This window comes from Calidris pugnax, unplaced genomic scaffold (assembly GCF_001431845.1).
Source record: "Calidris pugnax isolate Ruff unplaced genomic scaffold, ASM143184v1 scaffold107, whole genome shotgun sequence".
NCBI lineage: Eukaryota > Metazoa > Chordata > Aves > Charadriiformes > Scolopacidae > Calidris > Calidris pugnax.
In genome coordinates, this window is record NW_015090901.1 from 2,603,608 (window position 1) to 2,620,816 (window position 17,209).

The window sequence follows — 17,209 nt, forward strand, 5'->3', positions numbered from 1 at the left end:
AAAAGTGACTCCTCCCCCCACCCCAAGGCCGTTCTGCCCCACGCTGTCCTGCCCACAGCTTCCCCCCCCCCCCTTTGAAGGTCCCCTCTGGTCGGGGGGTGACACTCACTGCAATTTTGTCTCCAGCAGGTTCAGCTTCTGCTGGTCGACGTAGCGGGAGAAGAGGGAGAGCAGGTTGGAGGGGGTGGACACCGGCTTGGCCAAGGCCGCCTGAGGGATCCGCAGGAGCTCCCGGGTCGCCATGAGCATCAGCTCCGTCCTGTTGGAGAAGGGAGGAGTGAGAACCATCAGGTGCTGGGAGAACCAACCTCCTCCAACTCGTAGAATGGGTTGGGTTGGATGGAACCTTCCAGATCATCCAGTTCCATGATGGGGGGACACCTCCCACCAGACCAGGTTGCTCCAAGCCCACTCCAACCTCGCCTTGAACCCCTCCAGGGATGGGGCAGCCACAGCTTCTCTGGGCAACCTGGGCCAGGCTCTCACCACCCTCAGGATGACGAAAATCCTCCCCACATCTAACCTCAATCTCCCCTCTTTCAGTGTCCAACCCTTCCCCCTCCTCCTAGGGCTCCCCTCCCTCATCCAGAGTCCCTCCCCATCTCTCCTGGAGCCCCTTGAGGGACTGGAAGGGGCTCCAAGGTCTCCCCAGAGCCTTCTCTTCTCCAGGCTGAACCCCCCCAACTCTCTCAGCCCCCCCTCCCAGCAGAGGGGCTCCAGAGCATCTTGGTGGCCCCTCCCTTGGGCTACAAACATCTCATGATGTTTTTTGGTGCTGGAACCAAGCAGGAGGCAACACTGTGTCCTCAGACACCGGCCTCCCCGCGGGGAGAAGGTGCTGCTGCCTCAAGACCGCAATTAAACCTCCTCCCTAATCAACTCTGCCTTTGGGACCCCGCACAGACCCCCGATGGTGTCTCCACCTCCCAAGGGACAGCTCAAGGACGGGGACTCACCACTGGTTGTCCTGCATGAGCTCCGTGTTGGCGTCTGAGCTCTGCAGTTCCTCCCCACGGCTCAAGACCAAGTACAGCAGGGACAGGCCGAACTGGGGGGGGAAAGAGAAGGGAGGGTGTCATGGAGTCCCCCCCCCGGGGAGGAGATGTCACTCTGCTGCTGTCACAAGCCATCACCGACATCCCAAGGGCTGTCCCACCTCGAGAGCAAACCCTCAAGACAAGAAATCCTCCCACTGCCTCTCCCCTCCGAGTATTTTTTGGGTAGGGGGTTGAAAATCCACCCCCCTGCACCTCCCCAATCCTGGGGGACAGTGACACAAGGCCCCCAGCAGCCCCCTGAAGAGGAAGAGGAGGGTGTTTATGGACATGGGTCGGGACAAACAGCTCCTTGCTCGGCTCGGAGGGGACACCTTCATCAACCCACGGCAGAGGAGCTCCCCTCCCACCCCGGATTTTAGGACACCCCAGCGAGAGAGACAACAGAACCAGCTGCCAGCCCGCGGCGGAGCTCCAGGCCAGCTCAGACTGCTGATTAATTAGCCAGACACCCTCATTAATCAACAAGAGAAAGGGGGGAGAAAGCGCCAGGAGCTGGCAGCCTGCGGCTTCTGTGCCCTTCCTGCGCCACGGCTGCATCCAGTTCCAGGAGGAATTTGGGGTTTTCCTAATTTTGGGGAGAAGGGTGAGATGGTCCCAATCGGAAAAAGAAGAGGAGCACCTTGTTTTGGAGCACAGCAGTGAGGTGCAGGTTGGTGGGCGCTGGCGCGGCGGCGCTCTGAGGTAGGTTCGTTAACTGCTGCACAAGGCTGGTGACCGTCCCCAAGGGAAGGTGGTAGAGAACGTGTGAGAAGGGCCTCAACAGGCAGGGCAGCACCTGGGGAGAGAGGAGAGGAGATGGGAGAGGCAGGAGGAGGAAGGTGGACCTCCTTAGGAAGATGGACCTCCACAGGAGATGGGCTTCCCCAGGAAGGTGGACCTCCCCAGGAAGATTGGCTTCCCCAGGAAGGTGGACCTCCCCAGGAGATGTGCTTCCCCAGGAAGGTGGACCTCCCCAGGAAGGTGGACCTCCCCAGGGGATGGGCTTCTCCAGGAAGGTGGGCCTCCCCAGGAAGGTGGGCCTCCCCAGGAAGGTGGGCCTCCCCAGGAAGGTGGGCCTCCCCAGGAAGGTGGGCCTCCCCAGGACTTCCCAAACCCCAACAAGATGCTGCCTGGTGGCTACAGACAAATCAGCTCAGGATGGGACTCGCCAACAGCATCTCCCATCCCTGTTTTTCAATTCAACCAAGTCTTTTCCCTTCCTAAATCATCCTCTTCCTCAAAACAAGCTGGGATTTATTTGACGGGTTGCGAGAGCACGTCCCTGGGAAGATGCTGGCCTCAGCTGCCCGGCTCTGGAAGATGCCAGTCTCCCGTTGGTCACCCCATGAGTCAGAGGCGCCGAGGCTCGTTAAACAAAAGCATCATTTAATCAGAAAACCTCCCCGGTGAAGCTGGGCTGTGTGGTGCCAGCAGGAAAGCATGGGAGATGCCTCCCAGGAGAGTCAAAACCCACCCTCCTTAAGACACACGGTGCCGTCTGTCGTTTCCTTCCCCCCTAAAGAAGATCCACCTCCAGGATCCCGGTCTCCTGGAATCTCACCTCATCCTGAGCATCCTTCTTGATGAGGAAGGGCAGGTTCCTGGCCGTCGCCATGAGCACGTCGGCCGCTTGCTCGGGTGACAAGAAAGGGAGGATCCGGGCCACCAGGCGCTTCCCCTTGCGGATGCACATGATCTGCATGAAGTGGTCGTCGCTCGGCCTGGTGAGGAGAGGAGGAAGGTGGGCCGAGACCAATGGGATGAGGTTCAACAAGGCCAAGTGCCAAGTCCTGCACTTGGGTCACAACAACCCCCTGCAGCACTACAGGCTGGGGGCAGAGTGGCTGGAGCTGGCTGGCAGAAAAGGACCTGGGGGTGTTGGTTGACTGTTGGCTGAACATGAGCCAGCAGTGTGCCCAGGTGGCCAAGAAGGCCACCAGCATCCTGGCCTGTGTCAGGAACAGTGTGGGGAGTAGGGCCCGAGAAGTGATTGTCCCCCTGTACTGGGCACTGGTGAGGCCCCACCTCGAGTACTGTGTCCAGTTTTGGGCCCCCTACCATAAAAAAGACATTGAGGTGCTGGAGCGGGTCCAGAGAAGGGCGACAAAGCTGGTGAGGGGTCTGGAGAATAAGTCTTATGAGGAGAGGCTGAGGGAGCTGGGGGTGTTCAGCCTGGAGAAGAGGAGGCTGAGGGGAGACCTTATTGCTCTCTCCAACTCCCTGAAAGGAGAGTGTAGAGAGGTGGGGGTCGGTCTCTTCTCCCAAGTCACAGGCGACAGGACGAGAGGAAATGGCCTCAAGTTGCGCCAGGGGAGGTTCAGGCTGGATATTAGGAAAAATTTTTTCACTGAAAGGGTTCTCAGCCCTTGGAATGGGCTGCCCAGGGAGGGGGTTGAGGCCCCATCCCTGGAGGTGTTCAAAAGATGGGTTGATGTAGTGCTGGGAGGTCTGGTTTAGTGATGATGCTTCTTGTTTGTTGTGCGGGTGTCTGTTTTTGTCAGTGAGGTTGACGGTTGGACAAGATGATCTTTAAGGTCCCTTCCAACCTAGAAGATTCTGTGATTCTGTGAAGGTGCCAACCCTCAGCTGGGAGCATCCCAGGAAATGTGGGGTGTTCCTCTGGGTGCCCCCCAGCCAGCCCTGCACCGGCACCAGGCAGAAAACACACTCGCCTCAAAAAATATCCCCCAAGAGGGAAAAATAACCCAGAAATGAGACCCCTGACCCTAATCTCTAACGGGCTGGGCAGTAGGACAAGGCTAGGTTCCCCACAAGGCAGCAGAGGAGGAGCCACCGAGCCCCTGTGTCCCCACAGCAGGTCAAGCATGAGGTGACAGACTTAAAAACAGGCCTCCAGAGATGTGCCAGGGCACAGAGCTCATGGGAAAAATGGCCAAAAAAAAAGGAAGAAAACCCAGAAATGGTTGTTTCTGCCCACAGTTGACAATGCAACTCTGGAAGAGTCTGTCCAACTCTTCCTGGGGAAACAGGTCCCTGGAAAGCCAGTTTATAGCATCATAGAATGGTTGGGGTTGGAAGGAACTTCTAAAGCTCATCTAATCCAACATCCCCTTCCACGAGCAGGGACATCTCCCACTAGATCAGGTTCCCCACGCAACCTGGCCTGGAATATTTCCACTAATGGGTCATCTACCACCTCTCTGGGCAACCTGGGCCAGTGTTTCACAGCAGCTGCAAGTGCCTGCAGACCCTCCGAGCTCCCACCAAGCCACCAAGTTGTAGACAGTCTCTGCTCACCTCTCCTGTCCGGGCGCCTTCCCCCTCAGATTGTCATACATATCGCAGATCTTCTGCTTCCTCTCACCCATCAGGGCTGGCCTCTCGCCTTCCAGGCTCAGGAGGTAGCGTCTCTCGTAGTCCTCCACGTCTAGGAGGAGGCTGTACGTCTGCAGGAAAGACTCTGGTCACAGCAGGGCAGGAGGATCTATCTACCAGGAGGATCCACAGAGATCTAGGATGTCCCCAACCAGGACCCTCCCGTCTCCTTTGCTGCTACAGGAACGGAACATCCTGGCCCCTGACCCTGGTCCCAGCCCAAGAGCAAACTGGGCAGGGACTCTGTGACCCACAAGCTTCCAGCCTGGCTTCAGAGAGGTGAGGCCTCATGGCCGTGGGTCAGTAATGGACCCTACAACCCCCATCCAGGCTGGTTTGGGGACAAGGTGAAGGCACAACTGGGACCTGGCTCCAGCCTTTCTACTCCAGGACACTCCATCTTTCCTGGAAGCAGGACTGAGTGCTGGCTTGTCCCCAACTGGATGTCCGGAGGACCTCATTGTGGTCTCCCCAGCCCTTTCTTCTTCACCCCAGCCCACCTCATGCCCCTCCAGAGATCTCTGAAGATGGCAACGTCCCCCTGGAACTCACCTTCTCAATCGTGACAAGGGTTTGGCGCCTCTTGTCTCGAACCTGCTTCTCCTTCGTCTCCTGCCAGGGAGGGACAGGGGGAGTCAGGGCCATGGGCACCTCCCGTGGTGGCCCAAACCCACCTCGGAGGGGAGGAAGGCCCAGAACTCACATCATCCTCGCTGCGGGAGGTCACCACCGCGTCGATCATCTTCCGAGGGTTGTTCACGCTGGAGACAGTGAGTTTCCCGAGCGAGCCCTCAAACTGCACTGCAGGAAGGGGATGGAGAAGAGAAGCAGAAGGAGTAAATCCAGGCCTGACCTCTACCTTTCTTCATCTCCGGCCCAGATCTGGGCTACGTGGGAGAAAGAAGCTCTTACCTGGCTTGTAGGTGTGCTCCAGCTTGGCCACCTGAGGTGTGATGAGTTTAGTGCGTTCCTTCTTGGGACCATCCCCTTGGACTTCTTCCGCTGCTGACAACTTCTCCAGCTTCTGGAAGTAATTCTGAGGTGGGAAGAGGAGAAGTTGAGATCATAATCAGTTGGGCAAGGACTGATGCAACACGTCCCTCTCCCCAGTCTGTGCTCCATCCCTCACCCATCACTTACTGGTCTTGCCAACGTCAGCAACAACATTTCAAACCACTGCTCTTCCCTCCCCGAGCACGTTGCATCCTCCTCTTTACCATCCCTCCAGATAACAAAGACCAAGGTTCCTCCTCAGCCCTCTCTTTCTCAAAACAAATTATGACGAAGCCACTCTCCCTGGGAGGTCCCAGTCCTTCCCAGTACACTCCAGTTAGCCCGCTTTGCTCCGTTAGGACCATGCCTGGGCTGGGGCCTCCCACACACGGCTGCTCACGCGCTTCTCCCGTCTGCCCGGGGCCAACGTTCGGCCTCTTTCGCAACTGGTGGAGCTTTGTTGACTCATGGCTCGGCACCAGTTCCTCTCCTCTACTGGGGATCAGCTTCACCCACAGCTCCCAGTAAAACCTGTGTCAGCGCAATGCCCTCCCGCCAGCCCCACTTCTCCTGCCAGCTTCCACCACAGCCCAGAAAATCCACAGTGAGCGCTCATCCCTGCTCCTACTGGGACTCTGTGCCACCACGGAAGAGGATGGGACCACCTTCTCCCACCACGGAGGGGACGGGACCACCCTTGTCCCACCACGGAAGAGGATGGGACCACCCGTGTCCCACCACAGAAGGGGATGGGACCACCCGTGTCCCACCACAGAAGGGGATGGGACCACCCGTGTCCCACCACGGAAGGGGATGGGACCACCCGTGTCCCACCACGGAAGGGGATGGGACCACCCGTGTCCCACCACGGAAGGGGATGGGACCACCCGTGTCCCACCACGGAAGGGACAGGACCACCCCTGTCCCACCACGGAAGGGACAGGACCACCCCTGTCCCACCACGGAAGGGACAGGACCACCTTCTCCCACCACGGAGGGAACAGGACCACCCCTGTCCCACCACAGAAGAGGACAGGACCCCCCTGTCCCACCACAGAGGGGACGGGACCACCTTCTCCCACCACGGAGAGGACGGGACCACCCCTGTCCCACCACAGAAGGGATGGGACCACCTTTGTCCCACCACGGAAGGGGACGGGACCACCCCTGTCCCACCACGGAGAGGACGGGACCACCCTTGTCCCATTTCATTGCCCTGGTGACTGTCCTCCCTGCTCTGCCCGGTGCTCACCGACCGCTCCAGGACCTTTCTGGGGTGCAACTGGCTCTTCTGCACCCCCTCCACGAAGACCAAACCACCCACACAGCCCCAGCCACCTTCTGCTGCACCCCCCAAATCCATCCTGCCAGTGTCCCCCAACTTCTCCTCACCCCTGAAGATCTCACCCAAGAACAGGAAGGTGCTTCTTATCTTGCTGGGAACACTTATCCCACCCCAGCACCCTCCAAATCCATCCTGCCAGTGCCCCCCAACGTCTCCTCACCCCTGAGACCTCACCCCAGAACAGGGAGAAGGTTCTTCTCTTGCTGGGAATGCTTATCCCACCCCAGCACCCTCCAAATCCATCCTGCCAGTGCCCCCCAACGTCTCCTCACCCCTGAGACCTCACCCCAGAACAGGGAGAAGGTTCTTCTCTTGCTGGGAATGCTTATCCCACCCCAGCACCCTCCAAATCCATCCTGCCAGTGCCCCCCAACGTCTCCTCACCCCTGAGACCTCACCCCAGAACAGGGAGAAGGTTCTTCTCTTGCTGGGAATGCTTATCCCACCCCAGCACCCTCCAAATCCATCCTGCCAGTGTCCTCCCAACATCTCCTCACCCCTGAAGATCTCACCCAAGAACAGGAAGAAGGTTCTTCTCTTGCTAGGGATGCTCGTCCCACCCCAGCACCCTCCAAATCCATCCTGCCAGTGTCCCCCAACGTCTCCTCACCCCTGAAGACCTCACCCAAGAACAGGGAGAAGGTTCTTCTCTTGCTAGGGATGCTCGCCCCACCCCAGCCCCCTCCAAATCCATCCTGCCAGTGCCCCCCAACGTCTCCTCCCCCCTGAAGACCTCACCCAAGAACAGGAAGAAGGTTCTTCTCTTGCTAGGGATGCTCGCCCCACCCCAGCCCCCTCCAAATCCATCCTGCCAGTGCCCCCCAACGTCTCCTCCCCCCTGAAGACCTCACCCAAGAACAGGAAGAAGGTTCTTCTCTTGCTAGGGATGCTCGCCCCACCCCAGCCCCCTCCAAATCCATCCTGCCAGTGCCCCCCAACGTCTCCTCCCCCCTGAAGACCTCACCCAAGAACAGGAAGAAGGTTCTTCTCTTGCTAGGGATGCTCGCCCCACCCCAGCCCCCTCCAAATCCATCCTGCCAGTGCCCCCCAACGTCTCCTCCCCCCTGAAGACCTCACCCAAGAACAGGAAGAAGGTTCTTCTCTTGCTGGGAATGCTTATCCCACCCCAGCGGCCCCCAAATCCATCCTGGCAGTGTCCCCCAGCGTCTCCTCACTCCTGGAGATCTCACCCAAGAACAGGGAGATGCTTCTTCTCTTGCTAGGGATGCTTGTCCCACCCCAGCGCCCTCCAAATCCATCCTGCTAGTGTCCCCCCAACATCTCCTCACCCCTGAAGATCTCACCCAAGAACAGGAAGGTGCTTCTTATCTTGCTGGGAACACTTATCCCACCCCAGCACCCTCCAAATCCACCCTGACAGTGTCCCCCAACGTCTCCTCAACCCTAAAGATCTCACCCAAGAACAGGGAGAAGGTTCTTTTGCTAGGGATGCTCGTCCCACCCCAGGGCCCTCCAAATCCATCCTGCCAGTGTCCTCCCAACATCTCCTCACCCCTGAAGATCTCACCCTCACCCCTGAAGATCTCACCCTCACCCCTGAAGATCTCACCCAAGAACAGGAAGGTGCTTCTTCTCTTGCTGGGAATGCTTATCCCACCCCAGCACCCTCCAAATCCACCCTGACAGTGTCCCCCAACGTCTCCTCAACCCTAAAGATCTCACCCAAGAACAGGGAGAAGGTTCTTTTGCTAGGGATGCTCGTCCCACCCCAGGGCCCTCCAAATCCATCCTGCCAGTGTCCTCCCAACATCTCCTCACCCCTGAAGATCTCACCCTCACCCCTGAAGATCTCACCCTCACCCCTGAAGATCTCACCCAAGAACAGGAAGGTGCTTCTTCTCTTGCTGGGAATGCTTATCCCACCCCAGCACCCTCCAAATCCACCCTGACAGTGTCCCCCAACGTCTCCTCAACCCTAAAGATCTCACCCAAGAACAGGAAGAAGGTTCTTCTCTTGCTGGGGATGCTCATCCCACCCCATCCCTCTGCCTTCTTCCTCCAGCACGTTCCCCACAACCAGATTGAGAAACCCTTCCTCCGTTCCATCATTTTTGGCACCAACACCCCCTTTCCCACCCAACGAGAAGACACCAGTCCCTGTGGGAGCAGTGGTGGCCACAGGACACGCAGCGGAGCGGGCTGGGGGGCTTTCCCCCTCCCCAATACCTGGTAGTAATAGTCATCTAGGTAGGGATCAGTGCTCTGCAACTGCATCATCTGGATTTTGGACACCCAGTCCTTCTCCCGTTGCAGCATGAGGTTGGCGTAGGGGTCTTTGCGGATCTGCTCCTGGTGGCTGCTCCGGTGGCCCCCTCGATCCCCCACCGAGCCGTTGAGGCTGCGGTGCTGGCTGGCAGGAGGCAAGAAGGGCACCCGTGAGCACACAGGAGCTACAGGAAGGGACAGAGAGCGGTGGCACAGGCTAGCCCCGGCAGCACAACAACCCCCCCCATTGCGGCGGAGGGGGCCATGCATTTCAACTCCCCCCCCACATCTTCCCCCTCACCCCCCCAGGCAGCCCCCAATCCCGGCACCGGCACTCACTTTCGGTTCTGCTGCTGGCGCTGGTGCAGGAGCCGGCGATGCTGGGGGTGTAGGTGGGTCGTGTCCGGTCGGAACATCTGGGGTTGTGGCCTGGGGGAGAGCAGGAGGTCTCACGAGGTGGCCACGGAGAGCAGGAGGTCTCACGAGGTGGCCACGGAGAGCAGGAGGTCTCACGAGGTGGCCACGGAGAGCAGGAGGTCTCACGAGGTGGCCACCGAGAGCCGGAGGTCTCCCAGAGGTGGCCACCGAGAGCCGGAGGTCTCCCAGAGGTGGCCACCGAGAGCCGGAGGTCTCCCAGAGGTGGCCACCGAGAGCCGGAGGTCTCCCAGAGGTGGCCACCGAGAGCCGGAGGTCTCCCAGAGGTGGCCACCGAGAGCCGGAGGTCTCCCAGAGGTGGCCACCGAGAGCGGGAGGTCGCCCAGAGGCGGCCACGGGGAGCGGGAGGTCGCCCAGAGGCGGCCACCGAGAGCGGGAGGTACTCAAGAGGTGGCCACCGAGAGGGGGAGGCCTCCCAGCGGTGGCCACCGAGAGGGGGAGGCCTCCCAGCGGTGGCCACCGAGAGGGGGAGGCCTCCCAGCGGTGGCCCCCGAGAGGGGGAGGCCTCCCAGCGGTGGCCCCCGAGAGGGGGAGGTCCCCCAGAGGTGGCCCCCGAGAGGGGGAGGCCGCCCAGAGGTGGCCCCCGAGAGCATGAAGGTGGCCATGGAGAGGGATGGCAACCTACCTCAGGCTCTGCAGGTGGGATCCGGGGCCCGGTGGGTGCTGGGGCTGCGAGGGAGGTGGAGCAGGGGGAGCCCCAAAAAAGGCACGAAACCCGCTGGCCGGAGACATCATCTGCCCAACTCTGCCCTGCAGCAGCTTGGGATTGACGGAAGGGAGGGGGCTCCCAACCAGGCCAGAGACCCGGGCAAACTGGCTGGGGGACATTCGGCCGGCCTGGAAGGAAAGAGAGGGTGCCCAGAGTCAGCTGGGGGGGAGATTTGGGGAGGAAAAGGGGAAAAACCCAGCATCTGGGATGGCCAGAAAGAGCCACGTGAAATGTGGGACCCTGGCCATGTTTGGGGGGAGAAGGGAAGTAAAAAAATGGAGAGAAGGGGGTTTTACCTGGGCTCCTCCGAGCAGCTGCGCTCTCTGCAGGTGGGTGAGGACGGGAGAGACGCTGTGAGGGAACGGGTGGCCCAGGAGGGAGGAATTCTGAGGGAAAGAGAAGGGAAAAGGGATCCCCGGTCACAGCCCTGGCAAAAGGTGGTGGTGGGCAGACGGGGAGAGGGTGATGGTGCAAGAAAAAGCCCCAGGAAGGTGCCCTGGGCAGGCTGGGAGCCAGGCCAGGCTCCGGGGAGTGGGGTTGGTGGGACTAGAGACAAGCCACCGGCTTGCTGTGTGCCAGTGAGGGACACCAGCACCAAGAGGACCTGGCTTTTTGGCTGGGAAAAGGGTGTTGGAGAGGTTTTGGAGAAGCTGGAGGACCTCCCAGCAATGGGACCTCAAATTGGGGTGCAGAGGGGGCTGGGTACCGGGACGTTGCAGAGCTGGTTGGGGGACATCCTCTCTCCGTAGGGAGCGGGGTAGCGCTGCTGCATGGGAGCTCGGATGTGGACAGGCTTCGGACACAGGATCTAGGAGGAAGAAAGCAGTAGATTTTCCCCCATGAGCTCCTGAGGGAACCAGTTTTTGCCCTCTGAGCCACGGGTGGTGAGTGGGGCACAAGGGGAGGTACCTGCTGGTTGAAATTGGGCACGGCAGCCTGCTTGGGAGGGGTCCCGATGGGGACAGCCCGCACAGGGGGACTCCCAATGACAGGGGAGGAGGAACGGCGGGGCAGCGCCCGCTCGGAGGGGTCTCTCTCTTCCTCTCGAGCCTGGGGGGGTCTCTGAGGCAGAGCGTAGTCCAGCACGGACACCGACGGCATCTCCTGCAAGCAGAAGGTGGGGGAGAAAGCTCCCCCCACGCCAAGGATAACAATCACTGACTGGGACAGGGACGAGTGGCACCCTGTGTCCCAGGGAGGTTCCCAAGATGTGACAGCCACATCCCTCCTCCTGCCATAGAGTCATAGAATTGCCCAGGCTGGAAGGGACCTCCAAAGGCCATCTAGTCCGACCCCCCCGCAGTCAGCAGGGACACCCCCAACTAGACCAGGTTGCCCAGGGCCTCCTCAAGCCTCACCTTGAGTATCTCCAGGGAAGGGGCCTCAACCACCTCCCTGGGCAACCTGTTCCAGTGCTCCACCACCCTCCCAGTGAAGAACCCTCTCCTCATCTCCAGTCTAAATCTGTTCCCCTCCAGCTTGAAGCCATTGCCCCTCGTCCTGTCACTGCAGGCCTTTCTAAACAGGCTCTCCCCAGCCTTCCTGTAGGCTCCCTTCAGGTACTGGAAGGCTGCTATTAGGTCTCCCCGGAGCCTCCTCTTCTCCAGGCTGAACAACCCCAGCTCCCTCAGCCTGTCCTCGGAGCAGAGGTGCTCCATCCCCCTCATCATCCTCGTGGCCCTCCTCTGGACCCTCTCCATCAGGTCCATGTCCTTCTTCTATTGAGGGCTCCAGACCTGCACACAATACTCCAGGTGAGGTCTCACCAGAGCAGAGTAAAGTGGCAGAATCCCCTCTCTGGACCTGCTGGCAACGCAGCTTTTGATGCAGCCCAGGATGTGACTGCCCTTCTGGGCTGCAGCTGCCCACTGCCTGCTCATGTCCAGCTTCTCCTCCACCAGCACCCCCAGTTCTCCTCTGCGCCTCTCGGCAGCCCCCCACGACGGTGAGGGGTCCCGGAGACCCCACAGAGCCTGCCCCACAGAGCCCACATCACCACCCAGACGCCCGTTTGCACGCACACCCCCAGGTCCCACAGCACGCCCCGCTCGCACTTTAAAGCCTGACTCTTAATTAAAAACCGCAACAACAACAAAAAAAAAGAAGAGAAGAAAAATCCTCTGCCTTGAGGCACCGACATTCCCAAACCCTGACGGGAGTGCTGACATCTCCCAGACATCACCACGGATCAGTGATAACCCCCCAGCCCAGCTCTCCAGCCTCCCAGGGGGGAAAAAAGGGTGACATCTACGAAATTCTACAAACAAGCCAAACCGTGGCCACCCCAAAAGCCAGCCAGAGGCAAGCAGAATGTCCCAGTTGATCTGGAAGTGCTCCCCAGCACTGACGACCCCGTGGCAGCACAGCCCACCTCACCCCTCAGCACCCAGCCACAGGAGTTTTTGGGGGGCATTAAGGACACCCCGACGGCTGCCACCCCCCAACTTGGCACCGCACCTGAGTTAGAAGCGGCCCCCGGATGCGCCGCAGGACGGCCGAGCTGTCCCAGATGCTGGAATTCAGCCCTCCAGGCTGCTGGAAAAAGAGATGAGGAGTCAGCGTGGCCGCTGGCCAGGTCAAACAACCCAACCCTGACCCCCCCCCCCCCGGGGGGTCCCACCTGAGCGGGGACCCTGGTTTGCACAGCCTGCATGATGGCGGGGTCCTCCAGCTCGCTCTCGATGACCAGCCTGGTCAGCCTCTCCGCCAAGGTGTCCTCAGGTTCTCCCAGCAGATCCCCCTCCTCGCCAGCGGGTCCATCCTGCTCCCTCCTGGCCACCGGCTTGTCCTCCAGCTCCGCCAGCCGCTCGTGGGCCTCCTGCCAGTCGTCGTCTGCCAGGGGGGGAAAACACCGTCAAGGGGTAGGGAAGGCACCGTTGGGGTGGGGAGATGGGAGTGTGGGGGGGAGATGGGGGGAAGAGAGGGGAAAGATGGAGGGGAAAAGGGGAAAGATGGAGGGGAAAAGGGGAAAGATGGAGGGGAAAAGGGGAAAGATGGAGGGGAAAAGGGGAAAGATGGAGGGGAAAAGGGGAAAGATGGAGGGGAAAAGGGGAAAGATGGAGGGGAAAAGGGGAAAGATGGAGGGGAAAAGGGGAAAGATGGAGGGGAAAAGGGGAAAGATGGAGGGGAAAAGGGGAAAGATGGAGGGGAAAAGGGGAAAGATGGAGGGGAAAAGGGGAAAGATGGAGGGGAAAAGGGGAAAGATGGAGGGGAAAAGGGGAAAGATGGAGGGGAAAAGGGGAAAGATGGAGGGGAAAAGGGGAAAGATGGAGGGGAAAAGGGGAAAGATGGAGGGGAAAAGGGGAAAGATGGAGGGGAAAAGGGGAAAGATGGAGGGGAAAAGGGGAAAGATGGAGGGGAAAAGGGGAAAGATGGAGGGGAAAAGGGGAAAGATGGAGGGGAAAAGGGGAAAGATGGAGGGGAAAAGGGGAAAGATGGAGGGGAAAAGGGGAAAGATGGAGGGGAAAAGGGGAAAGATGGAGGGGAAAAGGGGAAAGATGGAGGGGAAAAGGGGAAAGATGGAGGGGAAAAGGGGAAAGATGGAGGGGAAAAGGGGAAAGATGGAGGGGAAAAGGGGAAAGATGGAGGGGAAAAGGGGAAAGATGGAGGGGAAAAGGGGAAAGATGGAGGGGAAAAGGGGAAAGATGGAGGGGAAAAGGGGAAAGATGGAGGGGAAAAGGGGAAAGATGGAGGGGAAAAGGGGAAAGATGGAGGGGAAAAGGGGAAAGATGGAGGGGAAAAGGGGAAAGATGGAGGGGAAAAGGGGAAAGATGGAGGGGAAAAGGGGAAAGATGGAGGGGAAAAGGGGAAAGATGGAGGGGAAAAGGGGAAAGATGGAGGGGAAAAGGGGAAAGATGGAGGGGAAAAGGGGAAAGATGGAGGGGAAAAGGGGAAAGATGGAGGGGAAAAGGGGAAAGATGGAGGGGAAAAGGGGAAAGATGGAGGGGAAAAGGGGAAAGATGGAGGGGAAAAGGGGAAAGATGGAGGGGAAAAGGGGAAAGATGGAGGGGAAAAGGGGAAAGATGGAGGGGAAAAGGGGAAAGATGGAGGGGAAAAGGGGAAAGATGGAGGGGAAAAGGGGAAAGATGGAGGGGAAAAGGGGAAAGATGGAGGGGAAAAGGGGAAAGATGGAGGGGAAAAGGGGAAAGATGGAGGGGAAAAGGGGAAAGATGGAGGGGAAAAGGGGAAAGATGGAGGGGAAAAGGGGAAAGATGGAGGGGAAAAGGGGAAAGATGGAGGGGAAAAGGGGAAAGATGGAGGGGAAAAGGGGAAAGATGGAGGGGAAAAGGGGAAAGATGGAGGGGAAAAGGGGAAAGATGGAGGGGAAAAGGGGAAAGATGGAGGGGAAAAGGGGAAAGATGGAGGGGAAAAGGGGAAAGATGGAGGGGAAAAGGGGAAAGATGGAGGGGAAAAGGGGAAAGATGGAGGGGAAAAGGGGAAAGATGGAGGGGAAAAGGGGAAAGATGGAGGGGAAAAGGGGAAAGATGGAGGGGAAAAGGGGAAAGATGGAGGGGAAAAGGGGAAAGATGGAGGGGAAAAGGGGAAAGATGGAGGGGAAAAGGGGAAAGATGGAGGGGAAAAGGGGAAAGATGGAGGGGAAAAGGGGAAAGATGGAGGGGAAAAGGGGAAAGATGGAGGGGAAAAGGGGAAAGATGGAGGGGAAAAGGGGAAAGATGGAGGGGAAAAGGGGAAAGATGGAGGGGAAAAGGGGAAAGATGGAGGGGAAAAGGGGAAAGATGGAGGGGAAAAGGGGAAAGATGGAGGGGAAAAGGGGAAAGATGGAGGGGAAAAGGGGAAAGATGGAGGGGAAAAGGGGAAAGATGGAGGGGAAAAGGGGAAAGATGGAGGGGAAAAGGGGAAAGATGGAGGGGAAAAGGGGAAAGATGGAGGGGAAAAGGGGAAAGATGGAGGGGAAAAGGGGAAAGATGGAGGGGAAAAGGGGAAAGATGGAGGGGAAAAGGGGAAAGATGGAGGGGAAAAGGGGAAAGATGGAGGGGAAAAGGGGAAAGATGGAGGGGAAAAGGGGAAAGATGGAGGGGAAAAGGGGAAAGATGGAGGGGAAAAGGGGAAAGATGGAGGGGAAAAGGGGAAAGATGGAGGGGAAAAGGGGAAAGATGGAGGGGAAAAGGGGAAAGATGGAGGGGAAAAGGGGAAAGATGGAGGGGAAAAGGGGAAAGATGGAGGGGAAAAGGGGAAAGATGGAGGGGAAAAGGGGAAAGATGGAGGGGAAAAGGGGAAAGATGGAGGGGAAAAGGGGAAAGATGGAGGGGAAAAGGGGAAAGATGGAGGGGAAAAGGGGAAAGATGGAGGGGAAAAGGGGAAAGATGGAGGGGAAAAGGGGAAAGATGGAGGGGAAAAGGGGAAAGATGGAGGGGAAAAGGGGAAAGATGGAGGGGAAAAGGGGAAAGATGGAGGGGAAAAGGGGAAAGATGGAGGGGAAAAGGGGAAAGATGGAGGGGAAAAGGGGAAAGATGGAGGGGAAAAGGGGAAAGATGGAGGGGAAAAGGGGAAAGATGGAGGGGAAAAGGGGAAAGATGGAGGGGAAAAGGGGAAAGATGGAGGGGAAAAGGGGAAAGATGGAGGGGAAAAGGGGAAAGATGGAGGGGAAAAGGGGAAAGATGGAGGGGAAAAGGGGAAAGATGGAGGGGAAAAGGGGAAAGATGGAGGGGAAAAGGGGAAAGATGGAGGGGAAAAGGGGAAAGATGGAGGGGAAAAGGGGAAAGATGGAGGGGAAAAAGCCATGTCCCCCAGCCATGTCCCCTACCCCCTGCCATGTCCCCTACCCCCAGTATGTCCCCAGCCATGTCCCCCATTCCCAGCTGTGTCCCCTGTCCATATCCATGTCCCCCGGATGTGTCCCCTGTCCCCCAGGCAGTGCCCCCAGCTGTGACATCTGTCCCCAGCTGTGTCCCCTATCCATGGTTGTGTCCCTCAGCTGTCCCCAGTCCCCAGCTGTCACCCTCCCTCTGTGACCACTGTCCATGGTTATGTCCCACCTGTGTCCCCTACCCCCAGCTATGTCCCCCAGCTGTGTCCCCTATCCCCCAGACATGTCCCCTCCAGTTGTGACCCCTACCCATATCCGTGTCCCTCAGCCATGTCCCCTACCCCCAGCCATGTCCCCTCTCCCCACTTATGTCCCCCAGCCATGTCCCCTACCCCCAGCCATGTCCCCTGTCCCCACTTATGTCCCCCAGCCGTGTCCCCTCTCCCCCCACAGCCCCCCATGGCAGGGGAGGCCACGTCGTTGGCGCGTGATCCCCGTGGGGGACCCAGCTTCCTCATGGGGCCACCCCACATCCGCCCCCAGCCTGGCTGCCACCTCCGAGGAGGGGGTGACCGGTGACACCCCCAGCCCCGTCGCCTTTAACGGGGACCGGTGTGTGTGTGTGTGTGTGTCCCCAGCCCCGGGTTGTCCCAGGTGAAGGGTGGCTCCACCTCGTCCCCTCCCCTCGGCGCCTTCCTGCCTTCCTTGTGCCTGTCACTGGGGATTAGCGAAGGGCCAGCCCCGGGGCTCGGGGACAGGGAGGGTGACAGGGCCACCCGCCACCTCGGCTGGATGTAGGAGGCCCAGCCGGAGTCCCCCCCATCCCTGCGGTGGGCGAGGACGGGGACCCCCACCCCCGTACCCCACCAACCCTCGGGGCCACCATGAAGGACCGGCTGGAGCAGCTCAAGGCGGTGAGAGACCCTTGGGGAGGGAACAAGGGACACCTGGTGGGGTGGGTGGGGGTCCCCAGGGCTCGCTGGGACACTCATCCCCCCGGGAGCTGGGTGACACGGGGATGGGAGTCCCTGGGACCCCACCTCGAGGTGCAGGGGGGTGACATGGGGGGCTCTGCGACCCAGGTCCGTGGTGGGTGAGGGACGTCGTGGGGATGGATGTCACCAAAATCCCACCCCGCGGTGCCCTGGGGGGTGTCACGGGGATGGGGGGGTCCCCGAGATGGGGACAATCGTGGGGAGGGATGTCACCAAGACACCCCCAACCCATGGTCCACCAGCGGTGCCGTGGGGATGGGGGTCCCTGAAATGGGGACATGGTGGGGATGGGGGCACCGTGGAGATGGGGGGGCCCAAGAGCCAGCCCCACAGCAATGGGGGGGGGTCAGACAGAAGGGGCTGGTG

General features: G+C 59.5%; 2 protein-coding genes across 4 annotated transcripts in view; one reads left to right on the forward strand and one right to left on the reverse strand.

Annotated features, from left to right (window-relative positions):
- Positions 1 to 32: 32 nt before the first annotated feature.
- Positions 33 to 12,908, reverse strand: PATL1 (protein associated with topoisomerase II homolog 1 (yeast)). The gene is made up of 16 exons (XM_014948885.1): positions 12,702 to 12,908; positions 12,539 to 12,616; positions 10,991 to 11,185; positions 10,788 to 10,889; positions 10,378 to 10,467; positions 9,998 to 10,209; positions 9,277 to 9,366; positions 8,899 to 9,082; positions 5,286 to 5,409; positions 5,077 to 5,174; positions 4,926 to 4,985; positions 4,296 to 4,444; positions 2,599 to 2,758; positions 1,678 to 1,833; positions 957 to 1,048; positions 33 to 259 (listed from the first exon to the last, which is right to left on the reverse strand). The coding sequence occupies exons 1-16, from the start codon at positions 12,732 to 12,734 to the stop codon at positions 106 to 108; spliced, it is 1,977 nt and encodes a 658-aa protein (XP_014804371.1). The 5' UTR covers positions 12,735 to 12,908; the 3' UTR covers positions 33 to 105.
- Positions 12,909 to 16,587: 3,679 nt separating this feature from the next.
- Positions 16,588 to 17,209, forward strand: part of STX3 (syntaxin 3) — a 13,698-nt gene continuing 13,076 nt past the window's right edge. For all 3 annotated transcript variants that reach the window (XM_014948888.1, XM_014948887.1, XM_014948886.1), the window contains exon 1: positions 16,588 to 16,762. In XM_014948888.1, coding sequence (XP_014804374.1) covers positions 16,733 to 16,762 — 30 coding nt within the window. In that variant the 5' untranslated portion in view covers positions 16,588 to 16,732. The remainder of the gene's footprint in view (positions 16,763 to 17,209) is intronic.

What these genes read in the sequence shown, in the direction of transcription:
- PATL1 (XM_014948885.1), bottom strand. Translation starts at nt 12,734, where the DNA reads ATGCAGGCTGTGCAAACCAGGGTCCCCGCTCAG. An exon ending in ACCAGCTCTGCAACGTCCCG is followed by an intron (nt 10,468 to 10,787) that starts GTACCCAGCCCC and finishes TCTTTCCCTCAG; the next exon opens with AATTCCTCCCTCCTGGGCCA. An exon ending in AGCTGCTCGGAGGAGCCCAG is followed by an intron (nt 10,210 to 10,377) that starts GTAAAACCCCCT and finishes CTTTCCTTCCAG; the next exon opens with GCCGGCCGAATGTCCCCCAG.